Source organism: Temnothorax americanus, unplaced genomic scaffold (genome assembly GCF_048541705.1).
Source record: "Temnothorax americanus isolate GAGA-0224 unplaced genomic scaffold, ASM4854170v1 Scaffold86, whole genome shotgun sequence".
NCBI lineage: Eukaryota > Metazoa > Arthropoda > Insecta > Hymenoptera > Formicidae > Temnothorax > Temnothorax americanus.
In genome coordinates, this window is record NW_027509809.1 from 16,121 (window position 1) to 37,337 (window position 21,217).

General features: G+C 43.0%; 4 protein-coding genes across 4 annotated transcripts; 2 read left to right on the top strand and 2 right to left on the bottom strand.

Annotated features, from left to right (window-relative positions):
* The first annotated feature begins 479 nt into the window (after positions 1-479).
* On the top strand, positions 480-5,561 carry LOC143907696 (uncharacterized). The gene is given in 5 exon segments (XM_077424578.1): positions 480-638; positions 641-902; positions 1,063-1,276; positions 4,164-4,436; positions 5,125-5,561. Coding segments are annotated over 5 exon segments (1,164 nt in total). The 5' UTR covers positions 480-529; the 3' UTR covers positions 5,431-5,561.
* Positions 5,562-6,054: 493 nt separating this feature from the next.
* Positions 6,055-7,868, bottom strand: LOC143907654 (uncharacterized). Its single transcript, XM_077424533.1, has 4 exons — positions 7,728-7,868; positions 7,436-7,513; positions 7,040-7,141; positions 6,055-6,948 (listed from the first exon to the last, which is right to left on the bottom strand). Exons 1-4 carry the CDS (start codon positions 7,804-7,806, stop codon positions 6,332-6,334), a joined length of 876 nt encoding a protein of 291 aa, XP_077280659.1. The 5' UTR covers positions 7,807-7,868; the 3' UTR covers positions 6,055-6,331.
* Positions 7,869-10,848: 2,980 nt separating this feature from the next.
* On the bottom strand, positions 10,849-12,051 carry LOC143907682 (uncharacterized). Its single transcript, XM_077424567.1, has 2 exons — positions 11,581-12,051; positions 10,849-11,469 (listed from the first exon to the last, which is right to left on the bottom strand). Exons 1-2 carry the CDS (start codon positions 12,049-12,051, stop codon positions 10,849-10,851), a joined length of 1,092 nt encoding a protein of 363 aa, XP_077280693.1.
* A 4,687-nt stretch (positions 12,052-16,738) lies between these two features.
* On the top strand, positions 16,739-17,578 carry LOC143907683 (uncharacterized). Its single transcript, XM_077424568.1, has one exon. The coding sequence runs from the start codon at positions 16,739-16,741 to the stop codon at positions 17,576-17,578; it is 840 nt and encodes a 279-aa protein (XP_077280694.1).
* The last annotated feature ends 3,639 nt before the right edge of the window (positions 17,579-21,217 follow it).

The following is a 21,217-nucleotide window of genomic DNA, read 5'->3' on the forward strand; positions in this document are numbered from 1 at the left end:
CCACCGCGAGCATACTAAAAATCTATAGGGTACGTATATTATAGATTTCAATATAGGCTGCGTTCCGATACTCACTGCCAGTACTACAAATTTATAGTTTGTGTCACGCACATTATAGTGAATTTCGGAATGCAGCATATTTATACTTCCAGTGGAAGAAATTTGGAGAAAACAAACGCAGACATTTCATGTAAGTCGCGTGTATGTAATACGCACATACACACACGCACATATAATATATGGTAATAGTAGGCATAAAAATAAGAATTCTAGGCCGGGGATCTCAGGGGGGTAAGGGGCGGGGGGGGAAGACTCGCGGCCGAAAGGTCTGCCGGGGGGGGGAGGACTCTAGCGCCGCCGTCATCCGGGTGCGTTCAGATTTTTCATTCTGAGGGTAAGGGTAGGGTGGACCGTGAGTGGGCGGAGCTACTGTCGGGTGGCCTCGGTAGGCTGGAGAATCTGAACGCACCTAGGGTCCGTATGAAGGCGCCACACAAACAAAACGTCTAACAACAAATACCTAACTTTAATGGATCACCGAGGAATTGTAGCATTGGCTGTGACTATTAGCAATAATTTTTTACAAGAGATAATGGAAAGTGATAGTGACAGCAGTAATGATAGTGATGCCTCTGACGATGATTGGATATGCGAATACATTTGTAGTTGCGAGGACCCCAACGTAAACCTGCAAGAATTTTAGATTATATAGAACGTACAATCCCACAATTTCATCATGAACAGTTCAGACAGCATTTTCGCATGACACCTACAACGTACAATCGGCTCGAACAGAGATTGGCACCAACTTTGCAAGGAAATATTGGTGTGAAACCTCCCATTCCAGTCAGGAAGCAATTGCTTGCAACCCTTTGGTTGCTGGCTACACCAGACTCCTACAGGTAAGTTTCTCTTAAAATATTTTTTTAAAGAGACAGTGAAAACTATGTAATTACAGGTTTTAAAGTGTATTATGTTGATATGTGATTTACGACCAAGAAAATTAGAACTATGTGAGTATGAAGTATGAACCTTGCCTGTAAATAAATATATTTGTTTCAGGTCTGTAGGGGAAAGATTTGATATGGGCAAAAGCTCACTAAGTGTCAGTTTTATGAGAGTTGTACAAGCCTTGAACGACATCGCTGGAGATGTCGTACAGTGGCCAAGAGGAGACAGATTAGCAACAGTGAAAGAGAAATTTCAGAGGTTGTCAGTGCTACCTGACATAATTGGAGCTGTGGATGGTACTCACATTTCCATAAAGCAGCCACATGTAAGTTTTTTAGTTTAAAAGACAATGCAAATATTTATTTTGTTGAGTTTTTCCAATATTCTAATCATAATATGATTTTATGCGTAAAATTTGTTGAGCAAGTTTGAAATAAAAATAAACATTATCTCTGAATACCGGTGTTACGTCCTGCAGACTCCACGATATCCCTTTTTCGCGGGAATCCTTATGCGCCTAAGATAGCCCTAAGATTAGAATAAACAAGCCAAGTACGGACGGTTATCGATCGGGGTGAGGTTAGATCTCCTCGCATTCCTTTTTTTATGATCAAACTACCTATTTGCTTGGGCAACTAAAAGCAACCTCTCAGATGATAAATTACTAACAGACGGGGGATATAGTGACCAGATTCTTGTCAACCTTGTCTGGCTCATAACTATAAATCCGGCGATACAACGCGCAGAAAGGAGCCTTAACTTGAGACGAGGGATGATGGGGATCTGTATTATATCGCGCGACTCACTCAAAACTGGCCGTGCGATGTTCCGACAAACAGAAACGAAACCTAATACGTGGTTTTAGAAATCTTAAGAGCACGTGGCGGAAGTTTCTGTTTGCAATAAAACTGCACTTAAAATTTAGAAGTATGGATCGTCTGTCAACATAGACACAGGGTCGCGAGATAAGTAAGGAACCCTAATAAAAAAAAGAAATCGGAGATAGCCGAAAAACAAATGCGTCACTGGAAAGAACCGATGGGTTACACCCCCAATAAGACAGTGGAGGCCAAGAGGGGGGCTCACCAATGAAAAACCGCAAAAATCGATAACCGTCTCTAGCTTCCCAGGATAGGCGAAAACTTAAGAATCTACCTCTTGGGTGAGGAACATCTCAACCAATAAAAAAATCCGTTAAACAAAATTAGAAACATCCCGCCAACCCGAAATTCTTTAAACAATAAACCAGACACACCCCACATGAAAACCACCCCTTCCATTCCCTACATTTTCCTATATAAACCCCGAGATTGCGACACTCCTCTCTCAAAACTTCTCAGTCTCTTCAGGCCTCTGAAGATTTAGTCTGCATTTCGGCAATATAATCGTGATCTCTTCCGTTTTCGAGTCACGATTTCGCACTTAGAGTCTGTGCAAAAGATCCAGCAGCACTTCAGTCGCTTCGACTCATCCACCAGCGACACCCAGAAGAAACCCATTCGTTTTTGAACTCATCAAGTAGTAAGTCCCGTAAATTTCTTGATCCTGCTTTTTCCGCGTTATTGCCCCCCCCCTTCTTAAACGGTCTATCGATTATCGGTCCCTCGGAAGGTCATTATATATTTGGGGCCGGTCAGTGTATACATCAGGTTCCCAGCGGTCGTTGGCGTTGTCGTGGGCCTGACTTGCCTCCCGGCGTCTCGCCGCTGTCGTGGACTCAGCTGGTCCACTGACCTCCCTGAGCTTATGCTCGTGGGTCGGTTAGTGTAGGCATCGAGTTCCCAGCGGTCGTTGGCGTTGTGGCAGGCCTGACTTGGCTCCCGGCGTCTCGTCGTTGTCGTGGGCCCAGACTGTCCACTGACCTCCCCCCCCCTAAGTTCGACGATTTCCTTTTGTTCGCTTCCGACCGAGTCCGAGAGAGATTGACTAAAAATAAGTAAATATTTTTAGTGGACCCGATAGCCCTGGCCCCTCAAGGACCGAATCTCCGCACAATTAGGCGACACCGAAATCGCCAGAACAAGCGGGCGCGACGGGAGGTCGAACTCCCCCGGGAGCGGCTCAACGCCAGTCCTCCGCGACTCGCCACCCCACCGCCCCTAGTAGTTTCTACGAAAGAACCTGGTTGTTCAAACCAGGATTGTCCCACTACCATTCAGCCCTATCGCCCAGTCGTCCTACCCTCCCGCCCACTAGTCGAACATCGCCCTATTTGCCGTGTGGGTCCGTTTCGCGTGGTCTTGCCTCGCGTGGTCCCCGTTAACCCCGATCCAGTCCGCTTCCTAGAACCTCCCGATTCCCCCTCTTCTTCCCGAAGTCCGTCCCCGACCTCCTCGACCGCCTCGACTCTCGACCACGAGGAAGTAGTCGTTCCCGAGATGATTACTCTTGACTAATTATTTGTTTTAATACACACACCGCACCCCTACAACTAATTTAATTTTATTTCAATGGCGGTATCCTTATTTTCCATTCATAAATTCTTGTATCACCCCGCAAACACCTCCATATATTTGTTTTAATTGTGACTTAATTTTAGTTTAACACACACCACACGCACTCTTACATTTAGCTAAATTTATGTAACTTCATTCCGTAAATAATTGTGATAATGGCGGGCAGAATGGCCATTCCCAAATAGGTTTTCCCTTAAAAATCCTCCCCGCACTTATGTACCACCCAAGAAGAATCTACACACGCTACACACATATCCGACATTCACACTTATATTCAGTTTATCTGCTTAATTCTTATTTATTGTTCACCTAGCTTATATTATTGTAATAGAATATTTTATTGTAATAAAATGTTTAGCTTATGTTAAATGTTAATTTCAAACTGCATTGAGATTTATAACTAAAAAACCTCTAACCCTACTCCTCCACCTCTCGAAATCGCACGAGGTCCGATCCTGAGTTAAAGGGATTAAATTCTCTGACTCGAAAAAGGACCGACGATCGCACCGCTCATGAAAGGCGTCCTAAGGTCTTTACAGACGTTGACCCTTTCTGAGTCATAAAAGTGCGTTCGGCTCGCGCCACGCATCTCCGAGCGCGTACCTGCGAGCGACATTTGTAAGTACCTGGCTGCGTCCTCCCTTCCCCCGACCCCTCTGGCTAGCCCTTTTCCTTGCTTTCCAGATTTTCACATCCTAATCCCGGGGTTGGACGTAACACCGGATATGCTTAAACTTGCCATGATTTTTTTTTCAGAAAGACTCTCTGTCCTACAAGACGTACAAGAAAAACTATGCTGTTATACTTCAGGTTATATGCGACTCTGAGTTGGTGTTTCTGGATTGCTTTACCGGTTACCCAGGATCTGTCGGTGATATAAGGGTGTTCAGGAATTCTGATCTTTGGTCAGAAGTGCAGAGGGATAGACAGTTATATTTCCCTAACGAGGAATACATCATTGGTGACAAAGCTTACCCTGTCTTGCGTTGGTGTATTTTTGCTTTTCGTGATCGTGGTAATCTTACAGCGGTAAGTACATACGAATGAGTCCCAGTTACGCACAGAACAAATCGGACACAGCAGGTTGAATTAATCGGACATAATAAGAAACGGACAAACAGCGGTTGGAATCGGACACAGGGCCAATCGGACACAATTTCTATCGACGAGGTGAAACAAACTTCGCTTCGTGCGGAAAGTTGTAAACCTATATGTAATTGTACAGTTATAGACCTTGTCAATGATTTAGGGCCGGTTGTTCCAACCTATTGGTAAGCTACCTAGTAGTTAAATCATATATCTATCTTTGTCTAATGTAAAGAATAAACAAAGACATATATATGATTTAACTATTAGGTAGTTTACCAACAGGTTGGAACAATCGACCCTTAAAGCACCGGTCGATATGTGTAGATCTCGATTTGCGTAGAAAATTACAAACCCATGTGAAATTATGTCCGATTAGCATTGTATCCGATTCTAACCGCTATGGGTTCTTATTGTGTCCGATTCATCAACCTGCTGTGTCTGAATTATTCTGTGCGCAACTGAGATTTCCCGGTACACCGTACGCACATACTTTGTTTGGATCATCGGTGTTTGTATCTATACAATCATATTAGTTTTTCATTTTTTAGTTTTTCTCACATGGTAAACATTTTTAATTTTTTTGCTGCATGTCCAAACCATGAAATTATCAGGACATTTTCCTTTGCAGGCTCAAAAAAGATTCAACGACATACTGTCTAAAGTTAGGCAAGTCATTGAACGGGCTTTTGCATTGTTGAAAGGAAGATTTCGGAGGCTGAAGTATCTAGACATGAATAGAACGGACATGATCCCTTTTGTGATAATTGCTTGCACAGTTCTTCACAACATCTGCCTCGAAAAACTTGATGAAAACATAGAAGAATACATCATAGAAGGCCAGAAAAATGAAGTCCATGCTGTTCAAGACCTAGTGGCAGATGAAGATGATGTTGGTGGTGTGGCAAGAAGGAATTATCTCGCAACGCTTGTTTAGTTTAGTATAGTCATGTAACACTTCTAATCATGTATTATTTTGTCAGTAAACAAGGTTTCTTGATGGAAACTAAAGTAATTGAATCAAAGCATAAATATTTGTTATAGAACTGTATTTATTCTCAATCATGTCATTTTACTTGGAAAATATATATCCTTAGAACTTATATATTTAAAATCATATATTACAAAAAATATATATATCCTTAACATAACTCAAAGTGTTTCTCAGTCTTTAATCATTAAATCATACTAAATACCTGAATTGACAACATATGCAAAGAATCTAATAACCCCAATAATACTTGAGGTAGCATCAATCACAAAAAAATGTAACTCCTATATCTTTTGTATGATAATTAATATCCTACATTCTTACTATTAAATTATGTCTAAATTATTTTATACTTTTAACATAAAAATATAGGAGGTACATAAGAGCTGACAATATTTTAAAAAAATCTTAAAAATATTTGAGGTAGGACCATCCTTAAAAAATCAAACTCTTCTATAATTATATACAATTAATTTCACACAATTATGTGTTTGATTTTTTACAACTTAAGAGACTGAAGTACTTAAACTATTAAAGATTAATATAAAAAAAAAGAATACTACTAAATAATAATAAGAGTAATATTAAGAGTAAATGCAAATTAGGAACAAAACAAAAATTGCACAATAAACGGAAATCATCTCAGACTAGCTGGAGAACTGTATCAAATAACGAAATCATACATTAATTTAATCTTTGGTCATAGACCTTCTTGGTCTCTCTAGTAGCCAACGGAAGTGTCAAGTGCTTCAATAATGTGGAACTCCACAATAAAAAATAAGAGAGGAATTAAAGAAAGTAATGCACATTGTCAAAACAGAGAAAAACTATACACCACTTACAACTCCTATAACTTCTCTAGGAGTCGGTTCATTGCACTTTGATAAACCTCAATGGCACGATCCTGTCGCTCCATACGCTCAGTGTGCCTCTTCTGTTGCGCCTCTTCTTTTTTCTTAGATTCCTCTGTTCTTATGGTAAGTAGCCTTTCAATGTTTCTTTCAGTAATACTTTTCTTTTTTTTAGATTTAGGAGTAGAAATACATCCATTTTCACTGTCGCCTTCACTGCTGCCTATGAGTACAGAAGATGCACTTGAACAGTTCTGAGTATCAAATTCATTACGCCTCTTTAGTGTTGAAGCTATGGACACAGGCTTCACAGCTGGCTTATCGCCAAGAACATCATCCATTTCGTTATAAAACTTGCATGTAGCAACTGGAAGACCACTGCCCTTCTCATTCTGATCCTTAGCTTTTACATAGTGTTTTCTAAGGTCCTTAAATTTGTCTTCACATTGCTGTCCGGTATAGTTCCAGAATGGGTTCTCTTTTTTTAACTTGCTAGCTATCATTTCCCAGACTTTTTTGTTAGTAATGGTAGTGCTCTTGAAATAGCTCTCATGTCCTTTCCATTCGTCAATGAGAGTTTTAACGGCATAATCATCCTTCCATGACGCTGCACCTGTGGCAAAAAAAAGAATTGGTAATGAATAAAGCAGACAAAGTGCATAAGAAGAAAAAAATTACAATATAAAAAAATGCGTATGTTTTACCTTTCTTGCCAGAGATGTTAACTGTTGACTTTTTATTTTCTTCAGAATTTACAACAGGCTGTTCATCGAACAACAGTTCTGTTTCTGGCACTGAAGTCTCACCTGTTTACCAATAAATATATTATTTGAGAAATAATTAAGTTATTAAATCAGAAAATAATTAAAAACAACTGGTTGTATTTCTTATATCGATCCAGCTGGCCAAGTTTATTAATATTCAATTCACTATTTAATTAAAATTTATTATTTAATATTAATTGAATATCAATAAACTTGGCCAGCTGGGTCGCATAAGAAATACAACTAATATATTATGTATCTTTAAAGATTTGTCGAATAAAATAGTCTCACATACAATATTTAGTAAAACAGAAGTTACTAAAACCAATAACTCGCCTGAGGAATTTATTTCAACACGCAGATTGAAAGATGCTAGATTTTCAGGTGTTAAATCAAGGTACACCGGACAATTATCTGTTGAAATAAAAGAAAAATAAATCATTTGAAGATTGACAAAGAATTGCATAAGTCCACCGTACAAGCTACGTTACGTTAAGTACGTAACGAATTTCTTTGTACGTTGACATAAACTTAGACTTATGTCGAATGTGGCCCAGATGAAGAAACCATTCACCATAACCTCCTGTTGTTCAGAACGTTAATAAAATCACATCAGTAAATAACTTACCATCATCGTTCCATACGACCAGTTTATTATTCTCAATAAGTGGAGAACCATTCTCCGTGACCAGGAGCTTACGATTCATATTGTAAAATTAAGCACCCTTTCCCTCACTTCAGTGTTCAGTTTGCTATTCGCGCACTTTTCTTTCGACGGCAAAATCTACCCGCCGGCACCCTGTGTCAGAGACAGAGTGCTTTCTCCCCTCACCCGGGTGTGTTGGCGGGGAATCTGAACGATACACTCGGACGCCACCTGGGTGAAATAGAAAGAATCTGAACGGCGCTTGGGTGGCTTGGGGCACCCGGGTGGAGAATCTGAAAGGGGGGTGATCTGCGTTCCCGCCATATGGTTGGTGAGGGTGGAGGGGGAAGGGCTTCGAGATAGAGGAGGTCCTAGGGGGGAGGGGAAGGGATCCAGGGATCAGGCGAGCGCGTCGGGACATGTTCGATAAACAAATGCCGCCTCGCGTCGATGTTCGGCCGATAGTATTTATAAACAAATGTCATTCCACACTTCAAATGCGAGCGAGCGCCTATGGCAGGCGGCTATAATTTATGACCTGCGACTAGCGTGACACCGCGGTCCTTTTCACTTTTCTTCGTAGGAAGAGCCGCTTATCGGTGTTTCGAGGCGCCATTCGGTTATGGCGTCGCGCGTTACAAAGGCGAGCGCCGATGACAGGCTGCTAGATTTTATAAACACTAGACGGCATAAGCGCGGCAACGCAACTCAATAACGAATATCATCTCGCACTGTAGATGGCCGAGCATCGATGGTCGACGTAGGTACTCGACCAAAAATTTTATGATTTAACCGTCGCGGTCTCTCCTCTTTATTTTTCTGTTATAGGAAGAGCCGCTTATCGGTGTTTCGCGGCGCCATTCAACTATGTCGTCGCGCGTTACAAAGGCGAAATATCGTATATAGATATACAGTATAATAATGTATATAAATTTCCTCTCTCGCTCGCGTTCTCTGTCGCTCGCGTCTCTTCGTTCGCGTCCTCTCTCGCTCGGGCCCCTTCGCGTCTCTTTTCATTATAATAAATAATTGGGAGAAGGAATGATAATTTTAGATACAGTGATATGCATTTTAATATATACATTTATTTCTCATGTAATGCATCATGTACAATATTATTTGCAGCATTCGCCAACAGTTCACAATCAATAATTGAATTCTTATCATAAAATTCACGCAAGATTCTAACTGCATTACATTTATCGGTGATACAATTTTGACTTAAAATGATTACAAATTGTTTAAATTTTTCACTTACGCCATGAACATTTTGGCATAGTTGAAAATACACATTCTCGACGCAATGTTCTAGTTCGAACAAGAAGAGTACGGTTGACGCTTTCATGTACAAGCTGGTGTCGCACGAGGCCAATTTTACAATATTTGCGTCACGTATTTTAACGAGTTCCAGATCTCGAAAAGCTAGCGATGATGGCCCTGCATGCAATGGTGACTGCACGAGTTGCTGAATATCCGCACGTCTTTCGATGAACGTCACCCATGTTGCATGAGGCAGAATTATCCGATTGCCTCGGTTATCGCCAATATGTATATCCACAGAGGACATAGGTCCCACGTTGATCCCAATATCCAAATATTTATAAGCTGTTGCTGTCAATGCGTATCGTCTGCCTCGTATACGAACCGCGCGATGCTCCAACGAAATGCTATAGAAAAAAATAATGAGATTACTTTCAAAATAATACAATTCGCAAAAAAGATATAAAAAATATAAATCTTTATAAATTATACAAAACTTACTTGTTTTCACACGTTGGAGTTTCAACATCGGGAATCGGCACGTAATTATTCATACGTCTACTGCCACTGCTGTTACCGCCGCGCCGTTGCTTCCTCCAACGGAATACATTCTTTCTCTTGGTTATGAGAAGCGGACCGTTTGCACAAGCAGTCGATACGAGACTAGTCGTATAAAATTAATCGAGTATACGCGACAGCACCCACTATAACCCTTCCAAAAAACTATGATAAAGGAGGGGGAAAATAATGTTTCTGGAACGCCCAATTAGCGCTCTGAATTTCAGGAGAGGGGACTAAGAATGTTTTTTCTTTATTAAGACGTATATCCTCCCTCCCCCTTTACATGACATCAACCGACAAACATGTTCAAACATGTTCATCTAAAACTGATACCCCCCCTCGAAGCTATCGAGTTATAGAATTCGTCACGTATACCTAGTTATTCTTTAATTTTGTACACTATCGACTAAAGGAGAAAGAAAATTAAACAATATAAAATTTACACATACATATAAAATTTTTTTTTTTTTAAAGATGACAATTCTTTCTAGCGTTTCGACCACCAGTTAAATATTTTTAATACATTTTGCAACGCGCAATTCTTAACGTGTTTTCCACATCGCACAGTATTGGTAGCATCTAGAATATTTAAAGATTCGATATCTTCGTAATTTGCATCCAGAGTCTCGATGTTTAGGTTTCTCGCTTTATTCTCAAGCAGATCCACCAGCCATTCTCGTTTGTGGCATCCCTTGACGTACACGAGAGTCGTCGTCGTCGTCGTCGTCGTCGTCGTCGTCGTCGTCGTCGTCGTCGTCGTCGTCGTCGTCGTCGTCGTCGTCGTCGTCGTCGTCGTCGTCGTCGTCGTCGTTGTCGTCGTCGTCATCGTCGTCATCGTTGTCATCGTTGTCGTCCTCTTCCTCACCGAGCACGGCCGATGTAATTAAACGCTTCACGCCTTGCTGTACGGCACGTTTCCGTCTTCCCATCGTAATCCATGGTGATTGCGAATCAACCAGAAAGCGCACGATTTGTCGGATTTTGTGAGGAGATTCCACGGCATGGGGCATGTAAAGATGTAATGTGCCAGAACGGCCCCGTTTCTCAGCACCGCCGCCTCCTTTGCGACAAATTTCATCCCGACGACGAAACCTTGCAGGTCGACAAACGTTGGTGCGGGCATGAAGAGATATCTCTCTTTCTTCGATGCGTGAATCGAGAGGAATGACGCGCGTTCCGCGACACTCTGATTTTTATATCCTGCTCCCCTTTTTTTCCCTCGCATAAATTTGTATCGGGAGTTAAAGAGAAAGAAAATTTTCGTCGACGTTGCCGCGAACACTCAGACTATTTTGCGCACTACGTTGGTCAACGGATTGTAATCGATTACGCGATCGTGTATGATGAGACAGTACGCGGAAGTATTCGGCGGTACGTTCTCCATGCAATCGAATTTTAGTCTGACATCCACGGTGGCGCTCTTGACAGATTCGTTTTGGCGAGAGCAATCGATGATCACAAACGGGCCGTTACGTAGAAAAGTCGAAACAGTGAGACTCGGCTCGAGATATTCATATCCGTAATAGCCCTTGCAGAAACGCGCGTACATATCATACAGAATCGCCCATCTGTGTTTACCAAATTCCAAATTCAAATCGTCGTACGGATAGACTTTCGAGTTTAGGTAGAGTTTCACGTTGGTCAATTTGCAGTCGTCGAATCGGCTCGTGTCCGCGGACATGACGTTCTTCCGACCCGTTTGCAGAGCGAAGACGACGTATCGCGGTTTCTCGAGCTGAGTCGCGGTCTTAATGGCCCTCGAGTGCTTGGTCGTGTTCTGCAACAGGGGATACTCGTACAGATCCCACGAACGGAAACCCATACTTAGATATCGTCCGTTTTCCAAGGTGCGCAGCATCGACAGCTTGTTGACCTCGCTCAATACCACGTGAGGCATTCGCCACTGTATCTTGAGTAGTTTGACAGTAGGCTCCAACGCGAGACTTCCCATCAGACGATTGTTGTCGGTGCGCGATTGTATCAAGATTAATTCGTGACGAGCGTTGATCACCACGCGTTTGTAATCCTCGCAAAATCCCAGTAACAGGTTGAGCGGTACGCAGAAATTGAAGTATCCGTTCGCGTTATTATGTGGTTTCCAGCCCGCGTTTCGCAGGATCACGCTTCTGTCGGACGATACCGTTACGTAGTTCTTGAGCGTGCTGGTTATTCCTACGTTTCTGCAATGATCAATCTCCACACCGTTGAGCTCGTATTGAATTTCATCGAACATGAACGCGACGCAATTATTCCCCAATACCACGTTATCGGCTTGGCCGGCTGCTCTGGTCACCGTCAATGTTCCTTCGACGTAGAGAAAACTTTCGCACGACAACGTATACAGATCCTGATGTTGTATGGGTATTCGTATCTCGTCGCTATACTCGAACGTTGTGTTGGCGTACGGGTTGTACGTGTGAGTCTCGATCTTGACGATGCGATCGTCAAAGACCGGCTCGCCTCCGATGTTAAGAATTTCAGTCATCGTTCAGATGTTTCGTACCGCGAATCCCAGAGATTGTAAAAATTTAACGTTCGATAATAGGTAAGGTAGGCCGGTTCCAGACCACATACCGAGGGCGAGGGGGGGGGGTGAATGGCGGGGGGGGGGAACCGCGGGCGGGGGGACCGCGGGGGAGGGGGGAACCGCGGGTTTCGGCGCCGCGGGGGAGGGGGAGGGGGACCCGCATGTTTCGGCGTCGCGGGATAGGAGGAGGGGGGAACCGCGTTCTTGGGCGCCGCGGGGAAGGGGGAGGGGGGAACCGCGTTTTTCAGGCGTCGCGGGGGAGGGGAAGGGGGAACCGCGTTTTCGCCGCGCCGTGTTTTCCGGCGCCGCGGGGCGACCGCGTTTCCGCCGCGCCGCGGGGCGAGGGGGGATCCGCGTTTTCGCCGCGCCGCGGAGCGTTCGCGTTTTCGGGCGCCGCGGGGCGAGGGGACCCGCGTTCGCGTTTCGCCGCGCCGCGGAGTCCGCGTGACGTCACACGGCACGCTCGCGTTATCTCTCCTTCGCGCGCGGTTTCTCGCTCCCGGCCCCCGTTATCTTTCCCCCGTTCGCGTTCTCTTTCCCTCGCGTGTTCTCGCTCGCGGTTTCTCTCGCTCGCCCCCGACCCCCGTTTGCGCGAATACCTGCACGTGTGCGTGAAGTCACCGCGAGACATATTCTTGAAAACGATATCGCACCATTAACTTTCAATGGTTTAATCTGTAATACTGCTATTGAACAGCTATTAAACAGCTAAATACAGCTATCAGTATAACTGCGATCTGTATAACCGCTATTGAACCGCTATCAAACTTCTTTTAAACAGCTAAAAACAGCCATCAAACAGCTATTGAACAGCTATCAAACAACTAAAACAGCTATCAAACAGCTCTTGAACAGCTATCAAACAACTAAAACAGCTATCAAACAGCTATTGAACCGCTATGAAACAGCTAAAAACAGCTATCAAACAACTAAAACAGCTATTGAACCGCTATGAAACAGCTATGAAACAGCTCTTGAACAGTTATCAAACAACTAAAACAGCTATTGAACCGCTATGAAACAACTAAAACATCTTTAAAAACAACTATCAAACAACTAAAACATCGTTAAAAACAACTATCAAACAACTAAAACATCTTTAAAACAACTAAAACATCTTTAAAACAATTATCATGCACTTAAAACATCTATATTATACTACAAAGTATGTGAAAAAAGAAAATAAAACGTTTATATATACATATATAGTTTATTTAAAAAGAAAATCATATTTTTTTCTGGTGTTGCGACCACCAGTTAAATATTTTTAATACATTTTGTAATGCGCAATTCTTAACATGTTTTCCGCATCTTACAGTATTAGTAACATCTAGATTATTTAAAGATTCGATATCTTCGTAATCTGCATCCAAAGTCTCAATTTTTAGATGTCTTCTCGCTTTATTCTCAAGCAGATCCACCAGCCATTCTCGTTTCTGGCATCCCTTGACGTACACAAGAGTCGACGTCTCGTCACCCTCTCCAAGTACAGCCGATGTAATTAGGTGCTTCGCCATGCTGTAAGACACGTTTCCGTCCTCCCATCGTAGTCCATGGTGATTTGCAATCAACCAGGAAGCGCATGACTTATCGGGTTTCGCGAAGAGACTCCATGGCATGGGACATGTAAAAATGTAATGTGTCAAAACGGTCCCGTTTCTCAGCACCGCCACCTCCTTTACGACAAATTTCATCCCGACGGTGAATCCTTGCAGATCGACAAACGTTGGTATGATCATAACGAAACGACGAAGCAATCTGTATCTTATCGCGCTACATATGTATCTCTTATATCGCAATATTTGCTGATATCGCAATTTACATGATTTTGCGCACTACGTTCGACAACGGACAGTATTCGATTACACGATCATGCAAGATGAGACAATAGGCTGTAGTATTTGCCGGTACATTCTCTTTACAATCAAATTCTATTCGCACATCCACGGTGGCGCTCTTGACAGATTCGTTTTGTCGCGAGCAATCAATGACGACAAAAGGTCCTTCCGTTAGGAATGTATCGAAGCTGTCGTATCCGTAATAAGCTTTACAAAAACGCGCGTACATATCGAAAAGGACGGCGTATCGATTTTTGCCAAAATCTAGATTCAAGTCATCGTACGGATAAAATTCCGAGTTTAGATAAAGTTTCACATTGGTCAAGTTACAGTCATCGAATACGCTAACATCTTGCGACATGATATTCTTGCGGCCGGTCTGCAGCGCAAAGATAACGTACCGCGGCTTCTCCAGCTGAGTCGCCGTTTTGACGGCCCACGAATGCTTGGTCGTGCTCTGCAACATTGGGTACTCGTACAGATCCCACGAACGGAAACTAACACTAAGATATCGTCCGCTTTCCAAAGCCCGTAGCATGGATAGCTTATTGACCTCGTTTAATGTGACGTGAGGCATTCTCCACTGTACTTTAAACAATTCAATTTCCGGCTCCGTCGCCGGATTTCTTACAATGCAATTGTTATCGCTACGCGCTCGCATCAAAATTAATTCGTGACGAGCGTTAACAACGACGCGTTTGTAATCCTCGCAAAAGCCTAGCAACATCTTGAGCGGTACGCAAAAGTTAAAGTATCCTTCAGGTATGCTCGATGTAACGTCCCATCCAGCATTCCGCAAGATTTGAGAATCGTTATACGATAGCGATACGTAGTTCTTGATGGTACTGGTTATTCCAACGTTTCTGTTGCGATCAATCTCCACACCGTTGAGCTCGTATCGAATTTCATCAAACATGAACGCCGCACAATTATTTGCAAGCGTTGCCTGAGACTCGTTGTTTCGAAATTAACGCCGCTTTAACGTCGGTTTGGACGTCGCGAGCGCGATCGAGGAAAGCGTGACGATCAACGAACGCGGCTTCAGAGAATCGATTTTAGCAACGATGAATTTCTCGTGTTGTTGTTTTTTTTTTTTCTTGTCTGTCTGCTTACTTCTCTCTCCGATATCGCGAACTATTTTGAAAAGGAAAATATCGTAACGAAAGATAAAAGGGATAAAGTCGAAAAAGTGTGAGTTTGAAAGAGTGCGAGTTCGAAAGAGTGCGAGTTCGAAAGAGTGGAGTGCGAGATTCGACGGAGACGTACAGAAAGGATATTCGACGGAGAAAGGAGATTCGACGGAAACATTTCGAAGGGAGTTTCGAAAGGAGATTCGATGGAGTCATAGCGGATTGCTCGAATGATGGAGTCATAGCGGATTATTCGAATTCGTCGTCTTTATACGTAAGAAGGTAGATAGAAGTTTAAAGGTAATAGTAAGCTTTACTACGATTGAGTTAACCGCGGATTCATACGTTCGAGGTCATGACGGGCAACACGATGTTGCGTGATTACCGCGTAGCTTTTTGCGATCAGCTTTATATTATGGTGAAGGACAACGAATGTTCTTGCGTACACCTTTAAAGGTGATCGAGCAGTTCGAGACTGCGATGTAAGATTCAGACCTCTTACGTGATGACGAATAGTTCGAGACTGTAAGGAGATTTCGAATGAATGTTTTTTGATACACCGCTGATGACGAATAGTTCGAAACTGTAAAGAGATTTCGAATGACGTTTTTGATACACCGCTTTGAGTTTATCATAATGCTGAATTACGTTGATACACCGAATACGCCGAATGACGAATTGATACCCCTTTTTTGAGACTTTTAAATTATTTGGATTTGTTATTTACAGATTTAACTCAGTCCTGATTTTCCTGCGCGCCATTCATCCTTGCGATCTACGATCCTGATTTTTCTGCGCGCCATTCATCCTTGCGATCTACGATCCTGATTTTTCTGCACGCCATTCATCCTTGCGATCTACGATTCTGATTTTCCTGCGTCCTGCGCGATAAACATCATTGATCTGCGCGCTATTCATCCTGCGTTCTACGTTCCTGATTTTTCTACGTCTTTCATATTAAACATCTTTGATCTACGCACAATTCATTCTTGTGATCTATATTTATGCTGTTCCTAAATTCTTTGTGTTAAACTTTTTTGCTCTTTACGCTTCTTCATCATTCCTGACATTCTTAATCTCATTCGCACAACACCAACCAGATTGTCAACACATAACATTTTTTGGTCCTTCGAGCCGGATATTGTTGTGCTTAACATTATGTCAAGTATTGATACAAGGATTTCGCTGCAACGCAGTCGATACAAATTAATTCAGCAGGCAGCGACGGAAGATGATCATGATGAGGCATCTCTTCAACTTATTAACGCTCGATTGGAATTACTCGACGAAAACTGGCAACACTTTCGAGAGGAACATGTGGATTTATGCCGCTCGGGAGATAGACGGCTAAAAGATCACCGATACATCACAGATAAAATATTTGAACGTTGTCAAAAGTTTTATATTTTGGCTAAGTCAAAACTTCGCTCTCAACGAGATGAATTGGAAAGCTCTCATTCTTCCACGCCATCGGCGGCATCAAATTCTCGTGAGCCGTCTAGATCATGTCGTCCGACATCAAATTCCGGTGAGCCGTCTCGATCGTACAGACGACATCAATCTTTGCCGAAAATCGTCTTGCCGCAATTCTCTGGAAAACTTCAAGAATGGAGGTCTTTCCACGACTTATTCACATCCATTATTCGAAATGACGCAGAAATACCAGAGGTAGAGAAGATGCACTATTTAAAGACGTCCCTGTCAGGAGAAGCCTTAAAATTTGTCACCAATCTGCCGATGTCTGGTGACAGTTTTGAAATAGCGTGGGATACATTGGTAACACGCTATGAAAATAAACGGTTTCTCATTTCCGCGCATTTAGATAGTCTCACCAATCTTAAACCTTTGAAGACAAAGGCAGCTTCTGGACTCAGTTCTCTTCTCGCTTCTGCTACTGAATCAATCGGAGCATTGAGAGCCTTGGGATGCTTCGTAGACTACTGGGATCCGATTCTAGTTCATTTATTAGTAAAGCTGCTCGACGCGGATTCTCGAGAGGCTTGGGAGGTAAAACTTGGATCGACTTCAACTTTCCCGACGTTTAAACAATTCGAGGATTTCGTAATCGGAAGAACTCAAGCGATGCAAAATTTGGCTTTGGAATATCCAAATGCAGTCAGCAGCAAAGAACACTCAAATCGACACAGTTCTTCGACGCGTTTCGGAAACGCCGTTCATGTAGGCTCCTCTGATTCAAACACTAATTATCCTTGTTGTCCATTATGTGATGCATCTCACAATTTGTCTGGCTGTCCAACTTTCCAATCTAAAACCAGTAATCAACGATACGATATTGTTGCTCAAAAACGTAGATGTTTCAATTGTTTGGGAGGCCACGCTCTACGAAATTGTCGAAGTACCAGACGTTGCCTGAAGTGCGGAAAACAACATCATACTTCAATTCACCCCGGTAAAGGAAGTCAAGTGCAGGGTGGAAAAGCAGTTGCTCTCTCTCAAATTAACGAGAAGGAGCCGGAGTCCACGATTGAAGATTCTTCTACATCCAATGCGGAATGACTAGCAATGTTAGGTCGACCTCGAGATCTACCCTCTCTACAACGGAATACGACACTTCTTGCTACTTGTCGAGCCATCGCTATTGGTTTGAATAATGTGCAATATACTGTACGCATTCTTATCGATCAAGGCTCGGAATTATCCTTCATAACAGAGGATCTTACTCAACGTTTACGCTTAAAACGTTGTGCCGCTTCAATCCCTCTTCTCGGCATAGGCGGAACCTATTCAGGGAAAACTAGAGGCTTAGTTACCGTTAGGCTACAGTCCATTCACAATTCTTTTTCAGAATGTATTATTAAAGCCTTTATCTTATCTACTTTGACTATCAAGATTCCTTCATTTTATACCAACAATCGATCCTGGAATCATACCAAAGGACTCTCTTTAGCAGATCCAGAGTTTGCAATCTCCGGTCCTGTGGATATGATCATTGGAGCGGATTATTATGGGTCTATCATCCTGGAAGGAATAAAACGAGGAAGCGGTAACGAACCCCTCGCTCAACAGACCATCTTTGGATGGATTTTATCTGGTTCCATCGACACTGGCGGATCTCCTGTAAAGGGGCGCATCCTACACTGCTCAACTGATGATGAACTTCAAGAGTCACTCACCAGATTTTGGAAACAAGAAGAAACTATCTCCTTACCTGGATCAAACCTTACGCCAGATGAATTGGCATGTGAACAACATTTCGTGAATACACACTCACGAGATCAAAAAGGTCGATATATCGTTCGTCTCCCATTGAAGTCACCCCTTTCTTCCTTGGGGAGCTCTCGAAATATTGCACTCAGATATTTTTTAGGCTTGAAAAGACGTTTCTCTTCAGACCCACTATATAAGCAGAGATATGAAGAATCTTTAAAAGATTATCTGACACTCGGTCATATGGTCGCAGCTCCCATCTCTGAAGATAGTACACCTGCTTTTTATCTTCCACATCATGGCGTCATTCGTGAGGACAGACTTACCACCAAACTACGGGTGGTATTCAACGGTTCCTGTCGTACTAGCTCCGGAGTTTCTCTTAATGAAATTCTCCACTCAGGTGCAAAACTTCAGACGGATATTTCCGACGTGCTACTTTGGATTCGCACACATCGATTTATCTTTTCTACGGACATCGTCAAGATGTTCCGACAAATTGCCGTACACCCAGATGATTGGGCGTTACAATCCATTCTTTGGTTCAATTCAGAAGGTCAGCCTGCTCCTCATCGACTCACCACTGACACTTTCGGGCTCACATGTGCCCCTTTTCTCGCACTCCGAACGGTACTACAACTTATTGAGGATGAAGGTGCGCGTTTTCCTAAAGCTGTTCCAGCTCTCAAGAAAGGCCGCTACATCGATGACACTTTTGGAGGTGCCGACACAATCTCTGAGGCCAAAGAGATAGTGCACCAAGTTACACAGCTTTGTATGGCGGGCGGCTTTCCCTTGCAAAAATGGAAGAGTAACAATCAAGAAATATTGCCTCCAGTTTCGGACAGTAGCAACGAATCTTCTTCTGAATCTTCTTCTCCAGTTGAATTTGAGCCATCCCTTGTGAAAATTCTCGGGCTCATTTGGAATCCAGAGACTGACACCTTCCTTTTTTCTGATAAATCATCGCAACGTGATCGAGTTACCAAGCGAACGATACTTTCTGAAATCGCTCAAATGTACGACCCTCTAGGTTTTATTTCTCCAGTGATGATCCGGAGCAAGATAATTTTACAGGAACTTTGGTTACTCAAGAGTGGATGGGATGATTCTGTTCCTTCGGAGTTACACGATCGTTGGATCTCATTTCGTCTTCAGTTGACCACACTTCAAAAGCTTTCTATTCCGAGATGGTTAGGACTTGGATCGTCCAAACGTATAGTAGAACTTCATGGATTCTCAGACGCTTCTTCTATGGCAATGGCTGCTGCGGTGTTCGTTCGGGTCTCACAAGGCAATGATGAATATTTAGTGCGCTTAGTGAGTGCAAAAACTAGAGTCGCTCCACTTAAATTACTTTCAATTCCGCGGTTAGAGCTTTCAGCCGCTCTCCTATTATCGAAATTGATGACACATATTCAGAAAGTGTTGGATCTATCTGATGTACCTGTACACCTTTGGACTGATTCGTCTGTCACTCTTTACTGGATTACCACACATCCATCGCGATGGAAAGATTTTGTGCGGAACAGAGTTACTGCTATTCAAGAGATGCTACCCCAAGGATCGTGGCACTTCATACCAGGAAAACAGAACCCAGCAGACTGCGCTTCCCGCGGACTAACTCCAGAACAACTCATTAATCACAATCTCTGGTGGAACGGTCCCAGTTGGTTATCCGAACCATCTTCCTTGTGGCCAAAAGCTGTTAGTAAACTTTCGCCAGAGACCGATCTCGAAGAGCGACCTGGAATGGTCTCACTTACCGTGTCATCCCCGAAACCTTATTGGTCACTGCTTGATAGATATTCCTCCTTATCATTCTTGTTTAGAATCACAGCTCTCTGTCGTCGTGTTCTGTCTCGTCTAAGGAAAAAGCCGCAAACTTCTCTTTTTTGGCCGCTGACACCGGAAGAGATACATCAAAGCCGAAATTTTTGGTGCAAACAAGTGCAACATTCTTGGTTCGCTAATGATTTACTGATTATTTCTAAAGGAGACACTTTTCCACGATCTCATCCTATGGCTAAATTAACCCCATTCCTGGATCGAGATAAACTCTTACGTGTTGGAGGACGATTACATTACGCTGATCTTTCCATGGAATCAAAACATCCCATCATCCTTCCAAGAACATCCCCTCTCACCACACTCATTATTGACGACGCTCATAGCCGCACACTTCACGGGGGAACGCAAGTTACATTGAGCTTTATCTGTCAAACATATTGGATCATTGGAGGCAGGGCTCCTATTCGCTCCTTCATTCTCAAATGTATTCGTTGTGCTCGATATCGTGGAATCCGAGCTCAGCAACTTATGGGTCAACTTCCAATGTCTCGAGTTACTCAAGCAAGACCGTTTCTACATTCTGGGTTAGATTATGCTGGTCCCATCATGCTCAAAACTTGGAGAGGGCGGGCGGCTCGAAACTATAAAGGTTACCTTGCGATTTTTGTGTGTCAAGCTACTTCAGCCATACATATCGAAATAGTAACCGATTATTCGACTGAAGCATTTATTGCGGCATACAAACGCTTCACTGCTCGTCGAGGCATCTGCGCTACCCTTCAAAGCGACTGTGGAAAAAATTTTGTTGGCGCTGATATTGCTTTACGACAACGTTTTAGTATAGCATCTAAGGAATTGCGTGAACTCGCTTCTATTCTAGCAAAGGACGGTACTAAATGGATCTTCAATCCGCCATCAGCTCCTCACTTTGGAGGAAAGTGGAAGGCAGCTGTAAAATCAACGAAATTTCATCTAACTCGAGTGATCGGAGATACTTTGTTAACTTATGAAGAATTGAACACTGTGATAATTCAAATCGAAGCAGTATTGAATTCTCGTCCACTTTGCCCTCTGTCAGACGATCCTAGCGACTACACTGCCTTGACCTCGGGACACTTCCTGATAGGGGAATCACTCACGACTATTCCAGAACCGGAATTATCGTCTGAACCTGAGACTCGTCTTAATAGATGGCAG

Bases quoted from the DNA above. Each gene is read 5' to 3' on its own strand.
- LOC143907654 (XM_077424533.1), bottom strand. From the start codon at position 7,806: ATGAATCGTAAGCTCCTGGTCACGGAGAATGGTTCTCCACTTATTGAG. The intron at 7,514-7,727 runs GTAAGTTATTTA...TTATTTCAACAG, and splicing joins GGTCGTATGGAACGATGATG to ATAATTGTCCGGTGTACCTT. The intron at 7,142-7,435 runs GCGAGTTATTGG...ATTGGTAAACAG, and splicing joins TGTTGAAATAAATTCCTCAG to GTGAGACTTCAGTGCCAGAA.
- LOC143907682 (XM_077424567.1), bottom strand. From the start codon at position 12,051: ATGACTGAAATTCTTAACATCGGAGGCGAGCCGGTCTTTGACGATCGC. The intron at 11,470-11,580 runs GTGGTGATCAAC...CTCAAGATACAG, and splicing joins TTTGCGAGGATTACAAACGC to TGGCGAATGCCTCACGTGGT.
- LOC143907683 (XM_077424568.1), top strand. From the start codon at position 16,739: ATGCACTATTTAAAGACGTCCCTGTCAGGAGAAGCCTTAAAATTTGTC.